Raw genomic sequence first — 18,805 nt, forward strand, 5'->3', positions numbered from 1 at the left:
ACTGATTAGTAATTTCAGTTGGCCAGCCCGAGAATTGATCCCACAATGTCGATATAACAAGTCTCGCGCTCTAACCGATTGAGCTATTTGGGCTGGCAAGCAAGTTGTCTGAAATGTTCAGCATTTTCGATAGTTGAATTCGATAAAGGTCAGGTCAGGTCAACAATTATCGTACTCGAGGCTTATGCAAGTATGTAGCTAAATCTGGCCTGCCTTTGCCCTTAAAGCAACCATACAGTCGTGTGAAATGAATGGGTTTAGTCATATACAAGTTCAGGTTTTTAGGTCCTACTTGCTTTATTTGCATTTCTATGTTTCAAAAAAAATGTCCAATGAATATAACGCTCCATAAAAAGAAGTAACTTTAATCCAAGTCTTTTTTTTAATTGGTGTACGCCGCATACTTATTTGTATTTTTATACTTCTAGTTCGTTAACTTCCTTAACATTGATACAATTTTCGTAACAAATGTGGAACTCGATATCCGTCATAAAATGTGTCGACGAAAACCACCAAATCTGTGTTACGCATCTGGAATTTATTGAATTTCAAATTTAACAAGACTTGTAAAAGTGTGTGCAATAAAGCAAATGCATAATAAATCTACGCTTTAAAAAGTAATGTGATACATTTACACCATTGTCAATAAGTATGCAAACAACCATGGCGGAAAACACCTTATTTACGAGACATGAATTAACCAACCAAAACATTCAAAGACTTGGATTTTACCAAACATTGGCTAATATTTACTGACTTTTAGTGCATTTAAATAGAACACAAAGGAAACAGTTTTATTTCAAATATAACAGAGTTCAAGATTGTCTTTGAAGTCTGTAAATTAGGCATTTGATCCAGAATAAATTCGATATCCTTCAAAGTTTGGTATTTATAAATCTAGAAAAGGAGATATATTGAACATGCTTGTAAAAATACTCTTATAATTTATACAATAATATTTAAGTTTTAAAAGTTAAATGGACTGGGTATTTGGCCGGATTTTCAGTTATACTGGCATTTTCGATGTAACACGATAATTTTTACACGGCCATGTTAATATTATATATTTGCTTTTCAGATGCATGTACGAAATATCTATGAATCTAAGATACACAACCATGCATGTGTGTACGTGCTGATATATCATGGTCACCGTAATAAACAATAAATCAATTGAACGATTCTAACTGTCTGACACAGTATGTATTCTAACTGTCTGACACAGTATGTATTCTAACTGTCTGACACAGTATGTATTCTAACTGTCTGACACAGTATGTATTCTAACTGTCTGACACAGTATGTATTCTAACTGTCTGACACAGTATGTATTCTAACTGTCTGACACAGTATGTATTCTAACTGTCTGACACAGTATGTATCCTACGCTACCACATGTATTTCATTGAATTAAAAAAAAAAACTCAAACAAAACAAAAAAACTCACCAAGCAACCCCAGGCATGGGTGAAACTAACGGAAACGCCAGACTCCTTTACAAGAAATTAAACTGACACTTCTAAATTGAACCACTGAATTTGTTTATATCAAAAACGTGTTCCCAGAATTTATTTAATATAAGGACTTTAATTTCTTTAATTTTAAGTAATACAGAATTCATTCTTTATTTGTCAACTGGAAGTGACCGTTTGTTAACAAGAACATTTTAACATCTGTCTGTGTGTGATTTTACTCAGATACATACTAACTTCACAATCATGCTATTAAACAAACGTGCCTTTATAAATGTCAGTTTCTCAGATATACTGTGTAATTCTCTATAATGTCAAGTCATTTATCATTATTTAATAAACATACATACGACTGTTGATGGCATAATGAATTATAAGGAACATAAGTAAGATATAAGCAATATCAAACATATATCTTTTTAATTTTCTAATAGAATTGTTTCTCGCACAATGTTATTAATAAAGAAAGGACACAAAATAAAACAATGCATAACGACCAAATGCAACAATTGATTGCTGTCTTTTCATTAAGATGAACTATAGCCAGTGAAACTGCTTTGATTTCATTAATTTCTTTTGATAGAGCAAAGCAAAAAACAGCAATGCTGTATCACTAAAAAAATAAAAAGCTGTAAAGATGTAATCATAATTATAATGGGAAAAAAATTAGCACTGACAATAAAAATATAGTTACATACTTTTACTTTATTATTCCAATGTGTATTATAGTCCCGAACGTATAACAGATTGACTAAGTGATGTATTAATATTCATGTACATACACACGAAATAGAACAGTAAAGCATGAAAATCATGCTTTTTAACTTCATGTATTTCCCTTTCCCTCTCAAAAATAGTTGTTTCAAGTGCCCAATAAGTTAACAATGGAGAGAAGTAATTTTCAAGTTTTGCATGGAAAGCATGAATTAATACAACTGCCCATTATTAAGACAATAGAGAACGTGTTTTAAGTAAGAGAAACTCATGAAACTGTCAATCATGTGAGAAAATAAACAAATCTCGGCACAAAGTGTCTCGATCTGTCCATTGTCTCAAATGAGCTTTTCCTTAACTTAATTTGATTATTGACAGTTAATAGAAGGAAATTGATCAAATAGTCGCAAGAAAGAACGCCTTAAACACAAAGCCTAAAACGGAAAATTGTTAATGTTGCAGGTTCGGTTTGATGGAGCATGTCAATAGACAGTAGCGGTGAATACAAGATACCGTCCACGCCCCCAGCACCGACTGTGGTTTAAAGCCCATACACAAAACAGCAGATAAAGGGATGATAATGTTATCTTATTGTTATTTGATAATCTATTCTTTTAATTAAGAATCAGTTTAGGCCCTGTTACAAGGCCCTTTCAGTGAGGATAAACATACTGTGTAGATATTAAAGCATAATGTGATTGTGTTTAAGAGAATATGTACTATTCATTCAAATGACATTGAATTTATTAATCATAGCGTGAACGTTTACAAACGTTACTGAAAATAATTTTGAAGTAGGAAGTGTAATTTGGTAATATCTGATCCACACGTTTTATTTGATTTCAATTACACATTCAACATAAATGTATGCACACTTTAAAATTATCACGACTGACTAAGTTTCGTGAGATTAAATATAAAATGTGGAGATCTTTTTAACTAAGGTTATGTTGAGTTATTGTTGTATCGACATTTAGATTGCTTAAATAGAAAGGATGTGAACCGTCAACGGAATATAGGAAGTTTGAAACAAAAACAGTAAGATGTTTTAAACTCATTTCTATATCAATAAGGAAATAAATATACATTTCATTTATGCTGGATTCTTATATAATGTATTTTCAGTATATAAATTAAAAGTCCACCTTAAATAAGTGAAGTCATAGATACAAAAGCAAGCAATGCATTATTTATGTATTCATTATAATAGTTGTAGAAACCGAAAGTACAAAATGCCAACCTGTTGACATTTAGTCGGATTTGTTCATTATTGTACAACAGTGGGCATATTTAAATTAAAAATGATTGTCAGACATATTTTCAATCATAAAATTTGAATGTCAAATATAAACATTTGTTCTCTGTTTCTGTTACATCTGAAACCACGTGGTAGAACTACCTTCAATCCGTATTAACTCCGAGGTTATTATAGATAATAGCCGAGGACGTTCCGATTGGTTATAATGGAGATATAATGTCCTGCTGTCTACACACAACGTCTAACATTACAAATTATCTGATTGAATTGTGTGATACATTATTTATAGTTACCCATATGCTATGACATTTACAAGGACATAAAGTATCCAATTCATTAGATGTATTAAATAGATATTCATTCAGTACACCTTATATTTTAGTTCTTCATTAACTAGATTTTTGAAACATTTACTATTTTGTAATTAAATTAATTGGACGTTGTCTTTGATTTAACGGTACGTTTTCAATAGATATTTAAAATGTTTATATACGGAAGGTTTAAATTATTCGTTTTACTATTAAACACAATGTAGGACTGTATGTAAACAAATTAGAAGGCACACACTGTGTCCGCATATTATTTACAATGATTCAATACTAACTATCCTATTAAACAGGTTGATTTTGAAACATGGATAACTATGAATTTGTGTCAGAGAAGAAAGACTACAGTGTTCCGGAATTTCATGACAGATTTCATAAATGTCTGCCGAAGATCTTAGAAGTGAATCAAGGTGTGTGTAATGATAGAGACGAGGAAGCGTTTGGTAAAGGAGAGGTGAGTCATTTTTTGCTCTAGATGTGACCTACTATCAGACCCTACACCAACGTAAAGACACGCTTAGTTTGACCCGGCTGATCTATTTCACATCGATAGCTGTGCCATTGTTAATTCATTGTAAGTGAACTAATCAGGAATAAAAAAGTATTAGACAGTTTCTACTAAATATAAGTAGCATGTTTATTAAATAAAATGAGTACGATGAAGCCCAATGACGCAGTTAATACTTAAGGCAAAATATTATCCATAGGTTATATACAGAGTTTTATGAAATTAATTTGCGAGTGAACGGGGTGAAGCGAGAAATTTAGTTTCTTAAAACTCTGTATATAACCTATAACCGACTTACAGTTAGCCCCGCCCATTAAAATCGAGTGCATTATGTAAATAAGTGCGGTATAAATTTAATATACAGCACTGTATGGAAAATATTTCGGCAAAATTTAAACAAAATAGAGGACAAACTTTGGTGAACTATGCAAGAAGGTATGTTGTAGTGCTAACTCCCTTGTGATCTAAACAATAAAATTATAATATGTTGCAAAGAAATTACTATATACTTTTATGGAGAAAAGATAAAAACAAAAATTGTGTTGCAATCTCAAATGTACTTATTAAATACATGTATTTGTGTGCGTATTTGAGTTTATTTATACTCGCTACCGGTTATATGGGTGAGTCCTCCAGAAGAGTATTAGTCATTTTAGATTTTGGAGGAAAGTGCGAGATACAGATTCAGAAAGATGACCCAATTCCAAAAGCTTCTCCTGGTTCTTTAGCGTGCCAAGTGTTAAAGCACTCGTACACGGACCTCGATTTAAAGTCTCATCCTAAAGACTGATGAGTAATTTTAGTTGGCCAGCCCGGGAATCGAACCCACAATGTCGAGATCACAAGTCTCGCGCACTTACTGATTGAGCTATGCGGGCTGGCTCACATACATGTATGTATTTGTGAAGCAGTTAAATACTAAGTTGCTATGTCGATATGGAAAGTGTAGGCAAAATAAACAAGTGTTAAATAAAATTGTTATATTTTTGTCTTAATTGATATTAAATTTTATTATTAATATAATATTAATTCAAATATAATATGGCAGCATGTGCAATATTGATATTGTTCACTCTCTTTTTTTGCTGCAGGTGGTTATAATAATACATGTATTTATATCATTTAAGCATATTTTTGTGTATTCATTGTATATTAAAATTAAAGCTGAAAAGTGATGTTTATAAGTCCTTCTGGCCAAAGTCCCTCCCAAGAACGTTAAAATCCCAAATTTATAATCAAAACACCTTTTCCGTCAAGCACTTGTTTAATGAGGCGTAACAAAATAATGAGCACGCATACGCATTATTACGGTGGCACATAGGTGACATGTGGGTGTCTTTTTTTATCTCGTTCCCACGACATAATATCTCGTTCCCACGATATAATTATCTCGTTCCCACGACATAATATCTCGTTCCCACGACTTATTATCTCGTTCCCACGAGTTAATTATCTCGTTCCCACGAGATAATATCTCGTTCCCACGACTTATTATCTCGTTCCCACGAGATAATATCTCGTTCCCACGAGATAATTATCTGGTGGGAACAAGATAAATTAGCCAATGAAAATGAAATGTTTATAGGCCAACATCGTTGCTATTGGGTTTACCCTTTAACAAAGTGAATGTTTGGTCGCATAGGGATCATGTGGCTTTGATACTGCTGGATGCTGTGTGATTTCTACGGTGGCACAGAGGTGACATGTGGGTGTCTTTATTTATCTCGTTCCCACGAGATAATAAGTCGTTCCCACGAGATAATATCTCGTTCCCACGAGATAATTATCTCGTTCCCACGAGATAATAAGTCGTTCCCACGACATAATATCTCGTTCCCACGAGATAATTATCTCGTTCCCACGACATAATATCTCGTTCCCACGAGATAATAAGTCGTTCCCACGACATAATATCTCGTTCCCACGAGATAATATCTCGTTCCCACGAGTTAATTATCTTGTTCCCACGAGATAATATCTCGTTCCCACGAGATAATTTCAGCCAATCAAAACTCAGTATAGTGGAAAAATTAAAAGTTATTTCCCTTTTTTTAACAAATGCTAAAATGGACTTAAACAATCAGGCTTATATAAGAAACCTTATATCAAGATACTTTCATGAAAGATTGAATTACCGGCAAATAGTGACTGTGTTGCGAGAACAACATGGGATATTATTGTCAATAAGACATTTATATAGACTTTTAAGGTCTGAAGGACTTCAACGAAGGTCGTACTCTGATCCATCTTCAGTTATAGACTTCGTCCAGAATGAACTCCAACATTCAGGCCAGCAACACGGATACAGGATTATGCGTGAAAGATGTCTGGCAAATGGTTTATATGTTCGATCAGGCGACATAGCAACCATTCTCCGTATAATGGATCCCGAGGGTAAGAAAATAGCACACCCGTCTTTATAAATGTATAGCCACAAATAACAAAATGTCATGTAAAAACTTGAGACACAGACATGACAACAAACGTCATATTTATAAGACTTTCTTTTCTGTATCCATTATCATATATTCCTTTATGTTATTTGATGAACAAAAGCCTCTTCTGTATGAACTTCATAAACGCACTACCCAATTAAAGGAGAAATCACACAGCATCCAGCAGTATCAAAGCCACATGATCCCTATGCGACCAAACATTCACTTTGTTAAAGGGTAAACCCAATAGCAACGATGTTGGCCTATAAACATGAGAATACATACAGGAGAGAAATACTTTAAATGCGACGTGACGTGAGAATACAAACAAGAGAGAAATACTTTAAATGCCACGAGACGTGAGATTACATACAGGAGAGAAATTCTTTAACTGCGACGAGAAATGAGAATACATACAGGAGAGAAATACTTGAAATACGACAAGACATGAGAATACATACAGGATAGAAAATCTTTAACTGCAACGAGACATGGGAATACATACAGGAGAGAAATTCTTTAACTTCGACGAGACATTAGAATACATACAGGAGAGAACTTCTTTAACTGCGACGAGACATGAGAATACATTCAGGAGAGATATTCTTTAACTGCGACGAGACGTGAGAATACATATAGGAGTGAAATACTATAACTGCGAAGAGACATGAGAATACATACAGGAGAGAAATAATTTAAATGCGACGAGACGTGAGAATACATACAGGAGAGAAATTATTTAACTCCGACGAGACATGAAAATACATACACGAGAGAAATTTTTAACTGTGACGAGACATGTGAATACATACACGAGAAAAAAATACATACTGGAGAGAAATTCTTTGATTTGAAAGAAACTCCCGATATTGATAATCAGCAAATGGTTAAAAGAAGGAAAAGGGAAGTAACTTTTTGTTGCGTTTTTACAAAGACGAATGAAGCGCAAAAAGGGGAATAACCTTTTCCTGTCACATTGAAAGCTTTTCATTGGCTAATTTATCTTGTTCCCACCAGATAATTATCTCGTGGGAACGAGATATTATCTCGTGGGAACGAGATAATAAGTCGTGGGAACGAGATATTATCTCGTGGGAACGAGATAATTAACTCGTGGGAACGAGATAATAAGTCGTGGGAACGAGATATTATGTCGTGGGAACGAGATAATTATATCGTGGGAACGAGATATTATGTCGTGGGAACGAGATAAAAAAAGACACCCACATGTCACCTCTGTGCCACCGTAGATTTCTCCTTTAATTGGGTAGTGCGTTTATGAAGTTCATACAGAAGAGGCTTTTTGTTCATCAAATAACATAAAGGAATATATGATAATGGATACAGAAAAGAAAGTCTTATAAATATGACGTTTGTTGTCATGTCTGTGTCTCAAGTTTATACATGACATTTTGTTATTTGTGGCTATACATTTATAAAGACGGGTGTGCTATTTTCTTACCCTCGGGATCCATTATACGGAGAATGGTTGCTATGTCGCCTGATCGAACATATAAACCATTTGCCAGACATCTTTCACGCATAATCCTGTATCCGTGTTGCTGGCCTGAATGTTGGAGTTCATTCTGGACGAAGTCTATAACTGAAGATGGATCAGAGTACGACCTTCGTTGAAGTCCTTCAGACCTTAAAAGTCTATATAAATGTCTTATTGACAATAATATCCCATGTTGTTCTCGCAACACAGTCACTATTTGCCGGTAATTCAATCTTTCATGAAAGTATCTTGATATAAGGTTTCTAATATTAGCCTGATTGTTAAAGTCCATTTTAGCATTTGTTAAAAAAAGGGAAATAACTTTTAATTTTTCCACTATACTGAGTTTTGATTGGCTGAAATTATCTCGTGGGAACGAGATATTATCTCGTGGGAACAAGATAATTAACTCGTGGGAACGAGATATTATGTCGTGGGAACGAGATAATTATCTCGTGGGAACGAGATATTATGTCGTGGGAACGACTTATTATCTCGTGGGAACGAGATATTATGTCGTGGGAACGAGATAATTATCTCGTGGGAACGAGATATTATGTCGTGGGAACGACTTATTATCTCGTGGGAACGAGATAATTATCTCGTGGGAACGAGATATTATCTCGTGGGAACGACTTATTATCTCGTGGGAACGAGATAAATAAAGACACCCACATGTCACCTCTGTGCCACCGTACATTATGTAAACAGGCGGAGTCCATTAAATCGGCATATTTAACGTTTAAATTTAATACTTACAGTTGAGTTACAACACTGTATGGTAAATATTTCGGCAAAATTTAAACAAAATAGAGCGATTTCATTTGCAGAGAAACTTTGGCGAACTGTAAATTAAGATACAAATGTGTATAGATAGATTAACATGGACCATATTAGTCAACACGCAAATGCTATATCTGATAATGCTAACCACTTTGTTTATGATTCATAGTTCAATTTTATATAAAGGGATTTGAAAATGAAATGTTTGTAGCTTTGTATCATCATATTAATTGTTTTCTTTAAAGTGAATTGGTCTATAATGGCCACATTTACTTTTAGTATTTCTAACATTAATAAAAATAATAATACCTATCATTAATATTAAGAAAACAATATGGCCTTCAATTAAACAAGATAAAAAATCACAAATATGTACACACATATCAAAAAATATAGACAACAACCATTTAAATCGACAGACACGTGCATACATCAGATTCATTTAAATTGTATATCAAGTAAATATTTTTTCATATTTCTTTTAAAAGCATAAAGAGACGAAGACTCTTTAATGAAAATTATTTCATACTTGCATAGCATTATTTCTGAAAGTTCTTTTAACATATTTTGTATAAGATCTTACATGTATTATGTTTTTTCTAAGTGTATATGTTTTTTAAGAACACTAGGATATCTGAAATGTAGGAAGGAGTCAATCCTTGTACAGATTTAAATACTAATAATGCAGTATGATACGTGCATCTATTTTGTTTAATTTAGATAAAAGATGGCGTTTAATATCCGGTTTACACAATATTATCTTTGCTGCGTGTTTCTGCAGTTTATTCATTTTTTTTTCAAATTCAGTTTTGTTAAGTACTCAATATAATACAACAATATTTAAACGAAGGTTAAACACATTTCTTTCATTTCAGCGGATAAAACGTACGATATATGATGTAAGACTGTAATTATTTACAAACGTGCTTTATTTGAACATTCCATTTTAAGTAAATATCTAATAATTTCCGTAATTTCGTTTGACTTAGGGATGTACCTTCTATATTGATATTTAAAGAAGGTTTGGATTTTAATATCGGATCATGTATCTAATACTTGATAAAAGGATACATATTATATGTTATTTTGGTTTTGGAGTGATATATGTGGATATATTACCTGTCAAGATTTTATATCACCCGAGCCGTCAGGCGAGGGTGATATTTTATCTTGGCAGGTAATATATCCACATATATCACTCCAAAACCAAAATAATAATTTTATTACCCTTCCCCTGCCAAGTTAAGACGATTTTAAAACAAATCATTGCTACTTCAAATGAAACGTCGAAATAAGACTCCCTTTAGGGTACCCCTTCACCACAACATGACGTCACATAAATACATGACGTATTTTCTTTCGAACCTTACGAATGTTAACAAGAAAAAAGGAGTAGTCTGTTGAAATCACTTTTTTGGAATTAATATCAAGCTTTCACAAGGTCATATTTGTTTTCAATACTGATGAGAATATGTATCATTACTCTATTTAGGTAAATTTTTATCATTTGACAGTTAAAAAGTGCTTGTAAATCGGAATTTACATCGCGTAAAATCAAACCGTACGCGCATCGCCACGGCGCATGTTGTTTACAACGTTTGGTACCCAACAGGGAAATTTAGTGTGTATATTACCCGTCCGGCTCGGTAATATCAATTTCTTTCGGGTGATCAATATCCAATCAAAAAGGCGGAAAAAATCTAGAAGGGTAATAAATAATTCTCTCGTGGTCACGTATGATACTAAATACTAGCAACATAAGTATCTACTTTATATTTCAAACCTTCCATTATAGACCAATTCACTTTAATTAAAAAACCTAAGTGGAACAATCTCTTAAAGCAGCATGAATCCAGCCTGGATTTTTAAAAAGTTCAAATATGCCATATACATAAAGTGCATCGAGCCAGTCTATGTCAAATACTAACATTACTTGTGACATATTATACATGTATATCGTCAACTTTCTTTTTTTAAATTTTAATTTTTTAAGTGTTATCTACGGGCTCTTACAGGACGAAAGCAATATTTATTTGCAATTGTTGAAAAACTAGCCATGCATCATAACTGACGAAAACGATGTTACAAAAAGGAGAATCTATTTCTAAGTTTCGGTCATGTTTCGTCATCTGACATCAGGGTCCACGGTGATAAATCTAAGGTATTTGACTGATCAGAAAACCAGCACGGAATGTAAATTGACCAATGAAAATTAGAGATCTGAGACAAAACTCGGAAAATATTATAACCATGGGACCTGCACTGTATAGCTCCAGAATTCGAAGAAGTTTTATTCAAACAAGTTTAAATGATGGTATTTAAAGTAAGACTTTTTAAAATATATACTTTCTTCCGATGAAGCACAATTCTAGACTCCATCAATTTCATGTCAAAATCTAAGGCACATTTGAAGGTCAGGGAATCTATGGTTTTCTAAATCTAATATTTCTGTATATAAGGTTCTCAAATGAGCAAAACGTTTATAAAATTACCGAAACCGTATCATGTATCAGGAAGTTAAGTGTATTCGTCTTTCTACAATGTGTCCTTAAAATGTAGGCTAAAATAAATCAGATGAGATTGTATGAAAAACCACAATAAATGGTTTGACTCCATCACCTATAAATTACGAAATTACACCTTTCCCCGTGATCACAACTTTTCAAAATTAAATCAACAGCGACAAAATATATATACATGTATTTACAATTCAAACACATGGTAACATTGTAGATTTTACAAATGTATTATCGATGCAAAAAATGACAAAGTGTAAGAATTTTTTTTTTTATGTTAAAGTCATAAATAGTGACAAATTGTGTCCGATGCATCAGTGACAAAATATACATGACAATTTAATGTGTCATAATATAAATTATAAATTAAAGCCCAAATAATCTTATTTCTCAAAATTTCGTTTGTTTCGGATATCATGTGTATTAGAATATTTTTATCACATACCTGTATTGTTTTGCGACTCCGCACGGCCGTGCATATATTTTGACGTGACGTCATTTGCGTTATATAAAGCGCGCAAAATGTTAGCGTTACACTATAGGCGCAACAATGAAAAATGGTTCTGTTTCACTTCAAACGGTCTTTATTTTTGGTATGTGATCAATAGAATATTAAATTCGTGTAAGTTCATTATTGAATTTATTGAACTCGTTGAATAAAATAATATTATGCTAGCCAGAGCCTCGCATAATATAATTGTATTCAACTCGTTTTTAAACTTACACTCTTTCAATACCCTCTATGTTATTACAATACAACCTCTGCTGAGACAAGATGTTTAATGGTTACATTGAGGCTTGCTCTAGTGAGGTTACATGTATTTCGTTGTCGCACTTAAAGAAGTTTTGAAAGTTTGGGGGTAATAATAAAAAAATTAGCATTTAAAAAAAGGGGAAAAGGCCACCGGTAACTCTTAATGATATCAATGAATTTTTATCCATAAAATGAAAATACCAAAAAACATGCAGCAACTTTCCATATTTTTAAAACATTTTTGCGATTAAGAATACAAGCTGAAGAGGAAATTGCTGTCTTTGAATGTGTGTATGTATGTTTTTTTATCTCTGACTTTTCTTTGTTGTTTTTTTGTCTCCTTTCTCCTTTCTTTTTACTAAATGTTTTTGAATATACTTTACATTTTCATTTTTTAATGAATTAATATATGGTAGAAACATAGAGTGAGTTGGTGCTTGTATTTTTTAGTTTTTGAAAATAAAGGTGTGAATTGTATGTTTATGTTGTGTATGTTGTATCGTTATGTAATGTTTTTCAAATTCATGTATGAAATAAATGAAATAAAGAGCTGTAACTGATCATGTTTTTGGTAATTGTATTATAGGTGATAGTTATCGGAGGTATATTTAGACAGAAACGTGTAATAACAGAGTTACAATTCAATCAAAGAACAAGGTTAATCAGTATCCCTGAGACTTTCAACGAGAAATTGTGTTTGATCAAAGATGGAAGACGTAAGTTCATTATTTAACCCCAATTCATGCTCTTTTTAACTTCGGCGAAGTGGAAATATCTTATGTTTGCTAACATCGATATTCACTTATGTAAAGAATTACATAATGAACTTTATACCATAACCTCGGGTAGATTATGAATAAACATTTCTGTACGAAACCAGAGATTTCAGTGCCAATATAGTAAGATGATTGAGCTTCATTGGAGCCTGTGTGCTATCTCAGTTTTGTTAAAGTAGCCTCTACCTTTAGCTTTTCATTAGTGAACACTAAATTTGCAAATCCTTTTAAAGATGTGATGATATTCTAAACAAAACATTCAAGCATTTAATTTGACTGATGTACAGGTGAACAGTTTATCTTTGTGTGTGGGACCTCGTGATCGGAGTGATTAAAGCCGCCGGCTTCAAATCACTGTGGGAATGACGTTCGACTCTTTCATGTGATGAAGCTATCCGACTAATTAAAAAAAGAGAAGAAAAAAACTAGTCTAACATAGTTCACAAACGGGCAACTGAGGCCTGCCTCAAGCAATAAACATGGAATGTTGCGATATGACATTTTCAGAATCTGTGCATCATATTATAAAATTTAACATCCAACAACTATATTAGCGCGTCATTTTCATTGCGCTAGGAAGAAATTAGACACATAAAGTGACCATAGACGATTAATGTACTTAAATGATTGTTTTGTTACAGCTGGAAAGGAAGACACGCTGTTGAACATCTTAGCCCACAACCATCTTCCAATAACCGTTTGTTTTCCAAGGAATCGAACAATAAGTTTAGGGGCTAAAACTGTAAATAGCAATCGTATCCCACATTTGACCCTGACCGAAATGTTTGATGAAGTTTACTTGCTTGGAAACTACATCAATAATGGTAACACTATTTTCCATAAATATTTCTTAATATTGACTGAATAATTAACATATAAAAATGCATCTATCATGGATAGACTCAATCAGAATAAGTCTGAAGTTTTTACTAATCAATTTTGTTTACATCTGTATCTAATCTTCGCCTTTTTTCAAATACAAATCTGAATATAGATCTGTAGTGCACCTTTCACATATAAGCGGGTGATTATGATGGTTAACATTGCACTTGTTCGAGCGAGGAAATATTATGATAGTCTATGCGGACGGTAATCCAGTGAAAAACCATTTTTAAAATCATTTGAAACAATAGTCCTAAGACTAAACCACCACATGTTTTATAAAAAGTATATCTTTCATGCGGCTTTCCAAATGTCTGACGACAATTCAAAATATCGCAATCAAGTTAAAAGACAAAGCAAAAAACGAATTTATAATTAAAAATAAAACTTCAATGCCATACTGTTACGCATCATACTAAAATGATATGAAAACTTCTGATCTTTTTCGTTTCCTTAGGAGAGCTTTGTGAGAGTATCGTGACAGTTCCGCTCTACCTGTCACAGCTGCGGGTGTCAATTGTGAACAGTATTAAAGATCAACACGTGAATGTTTGGAAAACCTACAAACGCAAAATAAATGAGGAATGCTCAAAGATAAATTATAACGGGGAATTTGGAAACCAAGGTTTGCATTCTTAATGTTCAATGAAGGAAGTATTCAACACCTAACATCTTGCCTGATTAAATATCGCTAGGGTTAATTCACCACAAGTAATGTAAATGAATCGAATCTCATATGCAATATAATATCAATTTACAATTTATATTTATTATCTAAATAGCATAAAGTTCACGTGATATAATCTTGTTTTTGAATATTTCTTAATCAAGAGTGTGCCATTTATAAAAAGGGTATTGAGTATTTTGGATAAAAATACATCGACATTTTGCCTGATATTATATTATAACTATCTATGTCTTGCATTACAACAAAATAATTCATGGCGTATACAAATAAGGCAAAGACAGGACTTTTAAAATCATTCAGTTTTTAGAGTATTCCAGTTTTCAGATGGTCCGGTTTTCTGAGTTTTTACTGTAATTATTTATGTTTTTTATTTTATGAACAAGATATCGCCGAATACGATCCAAAGGCAGTGCATACTGGCAAGGCATTATCACACCTAGAACCAATGACCTACGAGAACATTGTGAATCTAGTACAGACCAATGACCAAGCATTGTTTCCAGATATGACACCAGAAGAAATTGACGATTTAGGCCTATACGAAGACGTTCCCATTGAGACCACGGGAGTGAACAATCAAGAACTATATTACAACCAACCTGAAAATAATAATGCATTAAAGAATGAACTGAAAACGGGAATAGATTCATTAATGCAAAGAACTTCATTTATACCAAATGTCGTTCCAACATACCAACCTACCAACCAAGATACACAAGAAGGAAGGAAACAAATAAACCGACCACCTATTGCACCAAAGCCTAAATTGAATAAAGATACTCAATCGAACCAGGCGGCTGCCCCAGCTCTTCCAGTAAGACCAGAATCCAAATATAGAAAGGTCAAAGCTGGGACGCACTCTGTGCCTAACAACACTTACACAAACATTCTTCCAACGAATTCCGTTGTTCCGACTGTCCAGGCTACGCAACCACATCTTCCGCGGGAGGGCTACCAAGGCTTAAAAAGTACCAGCCCTGATGAAGGCAAATATCAATCCTTGTCTCGATCAATTAGCTGCAGGGGAGACGTTGCAGGACTTTCAGTGAAAGAAGTATGCGAATATCTAAGAGCACTAAATCTATCAAAGTATGAAGCCAACTTTAAAGAGCACATGATTGACGGAGCAATGTTAGTCGAACTCGAACCTGAACTTTTCCAAGAAGAATTTGGGATGAAAAAAATAGAGGTCGTTCGACTGATGAAATTTGCAAAGGAAGGGCGGCTTCCAGTTCAAAGCAAATGACTTTTTACGTTCAATTATAGTATTGCGTAAAATTTACGAATTGAAAATATTTAGGTATCCTAAAGGTCATATCAAGTTATTTTTTTTATGAAGTAAAACATGGCAACCGTGCCAAAATCCACATCATAAAAAAAACCTTAAAATAAATGCTTTTAAGATTGTGTCATAAGGCATATGATGATATATGTAATATATGTGTTCCATGTTATAAATAATGAAAAGTATGCATATGTCATTTAATGACAATATATTACAGAATTTCTTCAGGCAATGGAAACTGTTTTCACAATCAATGTAAAAATGAAATATTTTTTCAAGACAGAGGTTTTTGGGAAACTGTTTATAAACATATGTTTATAGTTTAATAATAATATACACACAATATACAATTTCATAATTTCACAGACATAATCAAGTGTGCATACAAAAGGGTTTGGCTAAAAGTGCTAACAACATTATCGTGGGCCCTTCCCTGATATATAATTACCTCTTATTTCTCGAAATATCCAGACACGGTCAAAAACATAATTATATAGGCAGTAGTATTATAATTTTATTTGTCCAATAATTTGACCAACTTTATCTAGTGATGTTTACACTAATCCGTGAATGGCTGAATTTGTGTAATGAATTTGCCCTGCTTTGAATTTGGAACAGCCCAATCTAACAAAGTGTGAGCTAATTAAAGTATAGAGCCTGGTCAGACTCCACGAATGAGCATCAGTCGTATCACTATACTGATAGGAAAGCCGTATCACGTTCGATCCCAGCAAGTGTATGGCAGCGATGCGGTGACATAACTAATACTTTACACCAATATCAGGTGCGTTTTGTATAATAAGTAATACAAAGTGAAATCTATCACATGCATGCAAATGTTCACACATTGGTGAGGAATAATATGCGACTTTCATTAGTCAAATTTGAGAAAAAGAGGTCAAATGTAAAATGAAATGTTACATATTATTACATATGTAGATGACAATGGTTAAAAAATCATACTACTTGTAAAGATTTTGAATGTTGTAAGCCAAGAACACTGTCTTAATTTTTATTTTTTATACATTCAAACGTTAATATTTATGCATGTATATGTATCTATGTAGTTGCCTTGCCGGACTAGTTGCCGGTGGCCCTGTGTCCCTCGTTTTTTGCTTGATGCGTTCATTTAATGTCGCTCTGCGTTGATGAATGTGTTCCCATGTTTTGTTGGTACTTTTATATACATGTATGTGTAAGATTCCTATCCAAATGTTACATGTATATGTAGATAATATAATAATATTACAGTATATAGACACAGAGAATTAAAATTACTAGAAACCTTATGTGATATTCGAAAATCAAATGTTTATATACTAAGATTTAAAGAAAAAGGAGGGGATATATTTAGACGAAATCATAATTTTATTACAGTAAACGTTTACCTATCTAGGGAAATCTTTTCCCTCGTTTTTGTTGTTGGATGCGTTCATTTAATGTCGTTCTACCTTATTGATATTTTGAAGGTATGTATGTTTATGTATTTATAAAAATTCTTTTTTTATGTTATTATAGAGATTATTTAATAATTATGTATGAAACAGAGGATTAATGTTACTCAAATATTGTAATATGCAGAAACAAAATGTTGATATGCTTAGACAAAAGTTTTTATTTAAAAGAAAAGGGGAAGGAGTTAGAATTAGACGGATTTATAATTTCAGTACTGTAAACGTTTACATATCTAGGAAAATCTTTTAACTGTAGTTAAATCTTTTGATATGACTTTTGCAACACATTTGGACAGGATTTTATGGTGTTGTATAATTATGTCAGTTACACATAAACACATAGATTGCATTGATAGATTTAGTTTTACAAGACATGCTGGCCTTTCAATAAAAGAAAATGTCCTATTTGTTCTAAATTAGGAGATGAATTTCATTTCATAAATTAATTGAATATTCCTTAAAACGTTTGAATAGGAACAAAACTGATTAATGTAAATTCATTCATCTGATATAACGATATAATTTGTTTTCACTTTTTTATCTCACATTTAAGTTTCCCTACCCTTTTCAAGCTTTAAATTGTTCATTATTTGATCCATGTTTTTCAAATTAATACACCAAACTTTGAGATTCATTACATGTTAGAAATTGTATAATAAATGGACACCAATCATGCCAAAGTATTTTCGCATATACATGTATTTATTACATGCTTTTCGGTGGTTTATAGAAATATATCAGTAATATAAAATTGGTAATTTCACTGTTTGAAACAGTGAAATTACCACTTTGATAATTTCACTGTTTTGAATTTAAGCCCCTTACGTTGTTTCAGTGAAATACCAGCGTGCACAGTACTGGGTACCAACTTAATGACGTGACGTCGTAAATGACGTCACGTTGTATAATTATTTGGCGCGCTTTTCATTCAGTATTAGGTTAAATGTCTTTTTAAAACGTTTCTTTGCATGTAATAAAAAGAAAATTTGCTTAGTTTAGTGTAAGATCGAAATATACTTCACCTTGTGAACACCAAAAGTTAATATTTCACTCGTGGCTGCGCCACTCGTGAAATATACCTTTTGGTGCCCACTCGGTGAAATATATTCCGATCTTACACTGAACTAAACAAATATCCTCTATGTATATCAATGTTTAGTAAAGAATACTGTTTTTGTATTTGGACACTTATAATCCTTTAATAAATATATTTGTTAACAGATTGTATTGGACTGAATTCATATTCGCAGATAGATAGATATTATTGTAAACAAACTTTTGTTCCTTTCCGGCATGAGGACAACCCATAGTAAAATCCTATTATTCTTATATCTTTGTTAACTCTAAACATGCTTATTTTGTGTAAATGATTTACCCTGCGTTGAATTTGGTCCAGTTCATTTGAAAATAGGATTTCAGTACATAGTCTTCTAACATTAATTGATTTCAATATAAAG

General features: G+C 32.8%; 1 protein-coding gene across 2 annotated transcripts; it reads left to right on the top strand.

Moving 5' to 3' along the window:
- The first annotated feature begins 3,031 nt into the window (after positions 1 to 3,031).
- Positions 3,032 to 18,571, top strand: LOC132728122 (uncharacterized). Of its 2 annotated transcripts, none has more exons than XM_060713738.1 (6): positions 3,032 to 3,223; positions 4,063 to 4,223; positions 12,850 to 12,979; positions 13,681 to 13,863; positions 14,379 to 14,546; positions 14,993 to 18,571. In XM_060713738.1, exons 2-6 carry the CDS (start codon positions 4,077 to 4,079, stop codon positions 15,853 to 15,855), a joined length of 1,491 nt encoding a protein of 496 aa, XP_060569721.1. In that variant the 5' UTR covers positions 3,032 to 3,223; positions 4,063 to 4,076; the 3' UTR covers positions 15,856 to 18,571. The 2 variants fall into 2 exon arrangements, with proteins under 2 accessions (XP_060569721.1, XP_060569722.1); XM_060713739.1 differs by lacking the exon at positions 3,032 to 3,223 and adding an exon at positions 3,281 to 3,767.
- Positions 18,572 to 18,805: the final 234 nt, after the last annotated feature.

This window comes from Ruditapes philippinarum, unplaced genomic scaffold (genome assembly GCF_026571515.1).
Source record: "Ruditapes philippinarum isolate M1 unplaced genomic scaffold, ASM2657151v2 ctg2007_1_1_1_1, whole genome shotgun sequence".
NCBI classification, from domain to species: Eukaryota; Metazoa; Mollusca; class Bivalvia; order Venerida; family Veneridae; genus Ruditapes; species Ruditapes philippinarum.

What these genes read in the sequence shown, in the direction of transcription:
- LOC132728122 (XM_060713738.1), top strand. Translation starts at nt 4,077, where the DNA reads ATGGATAACTATGAATTTGTGTCAGAGAAGAAAGACTACAGTGTTCCG. An exon ending in AAGCGTTTGGTAAAGGAGAG is followed by an intron (nt 4,224 to 12,849) that starts GTGAGTCATTTT and finishes ATTGTATTATAG; the next exon opens with GTGATAGTTATCGGAGGTAT. An exon ending in CGGGGAATTTGGAAACCAAG is followed by an intron (nt 14,547 to 14,992) that starts GTTTGCATTCTT and finishes TTTATGAACAAG; the next exon opens with ATATCGCCGAATACGATCCA.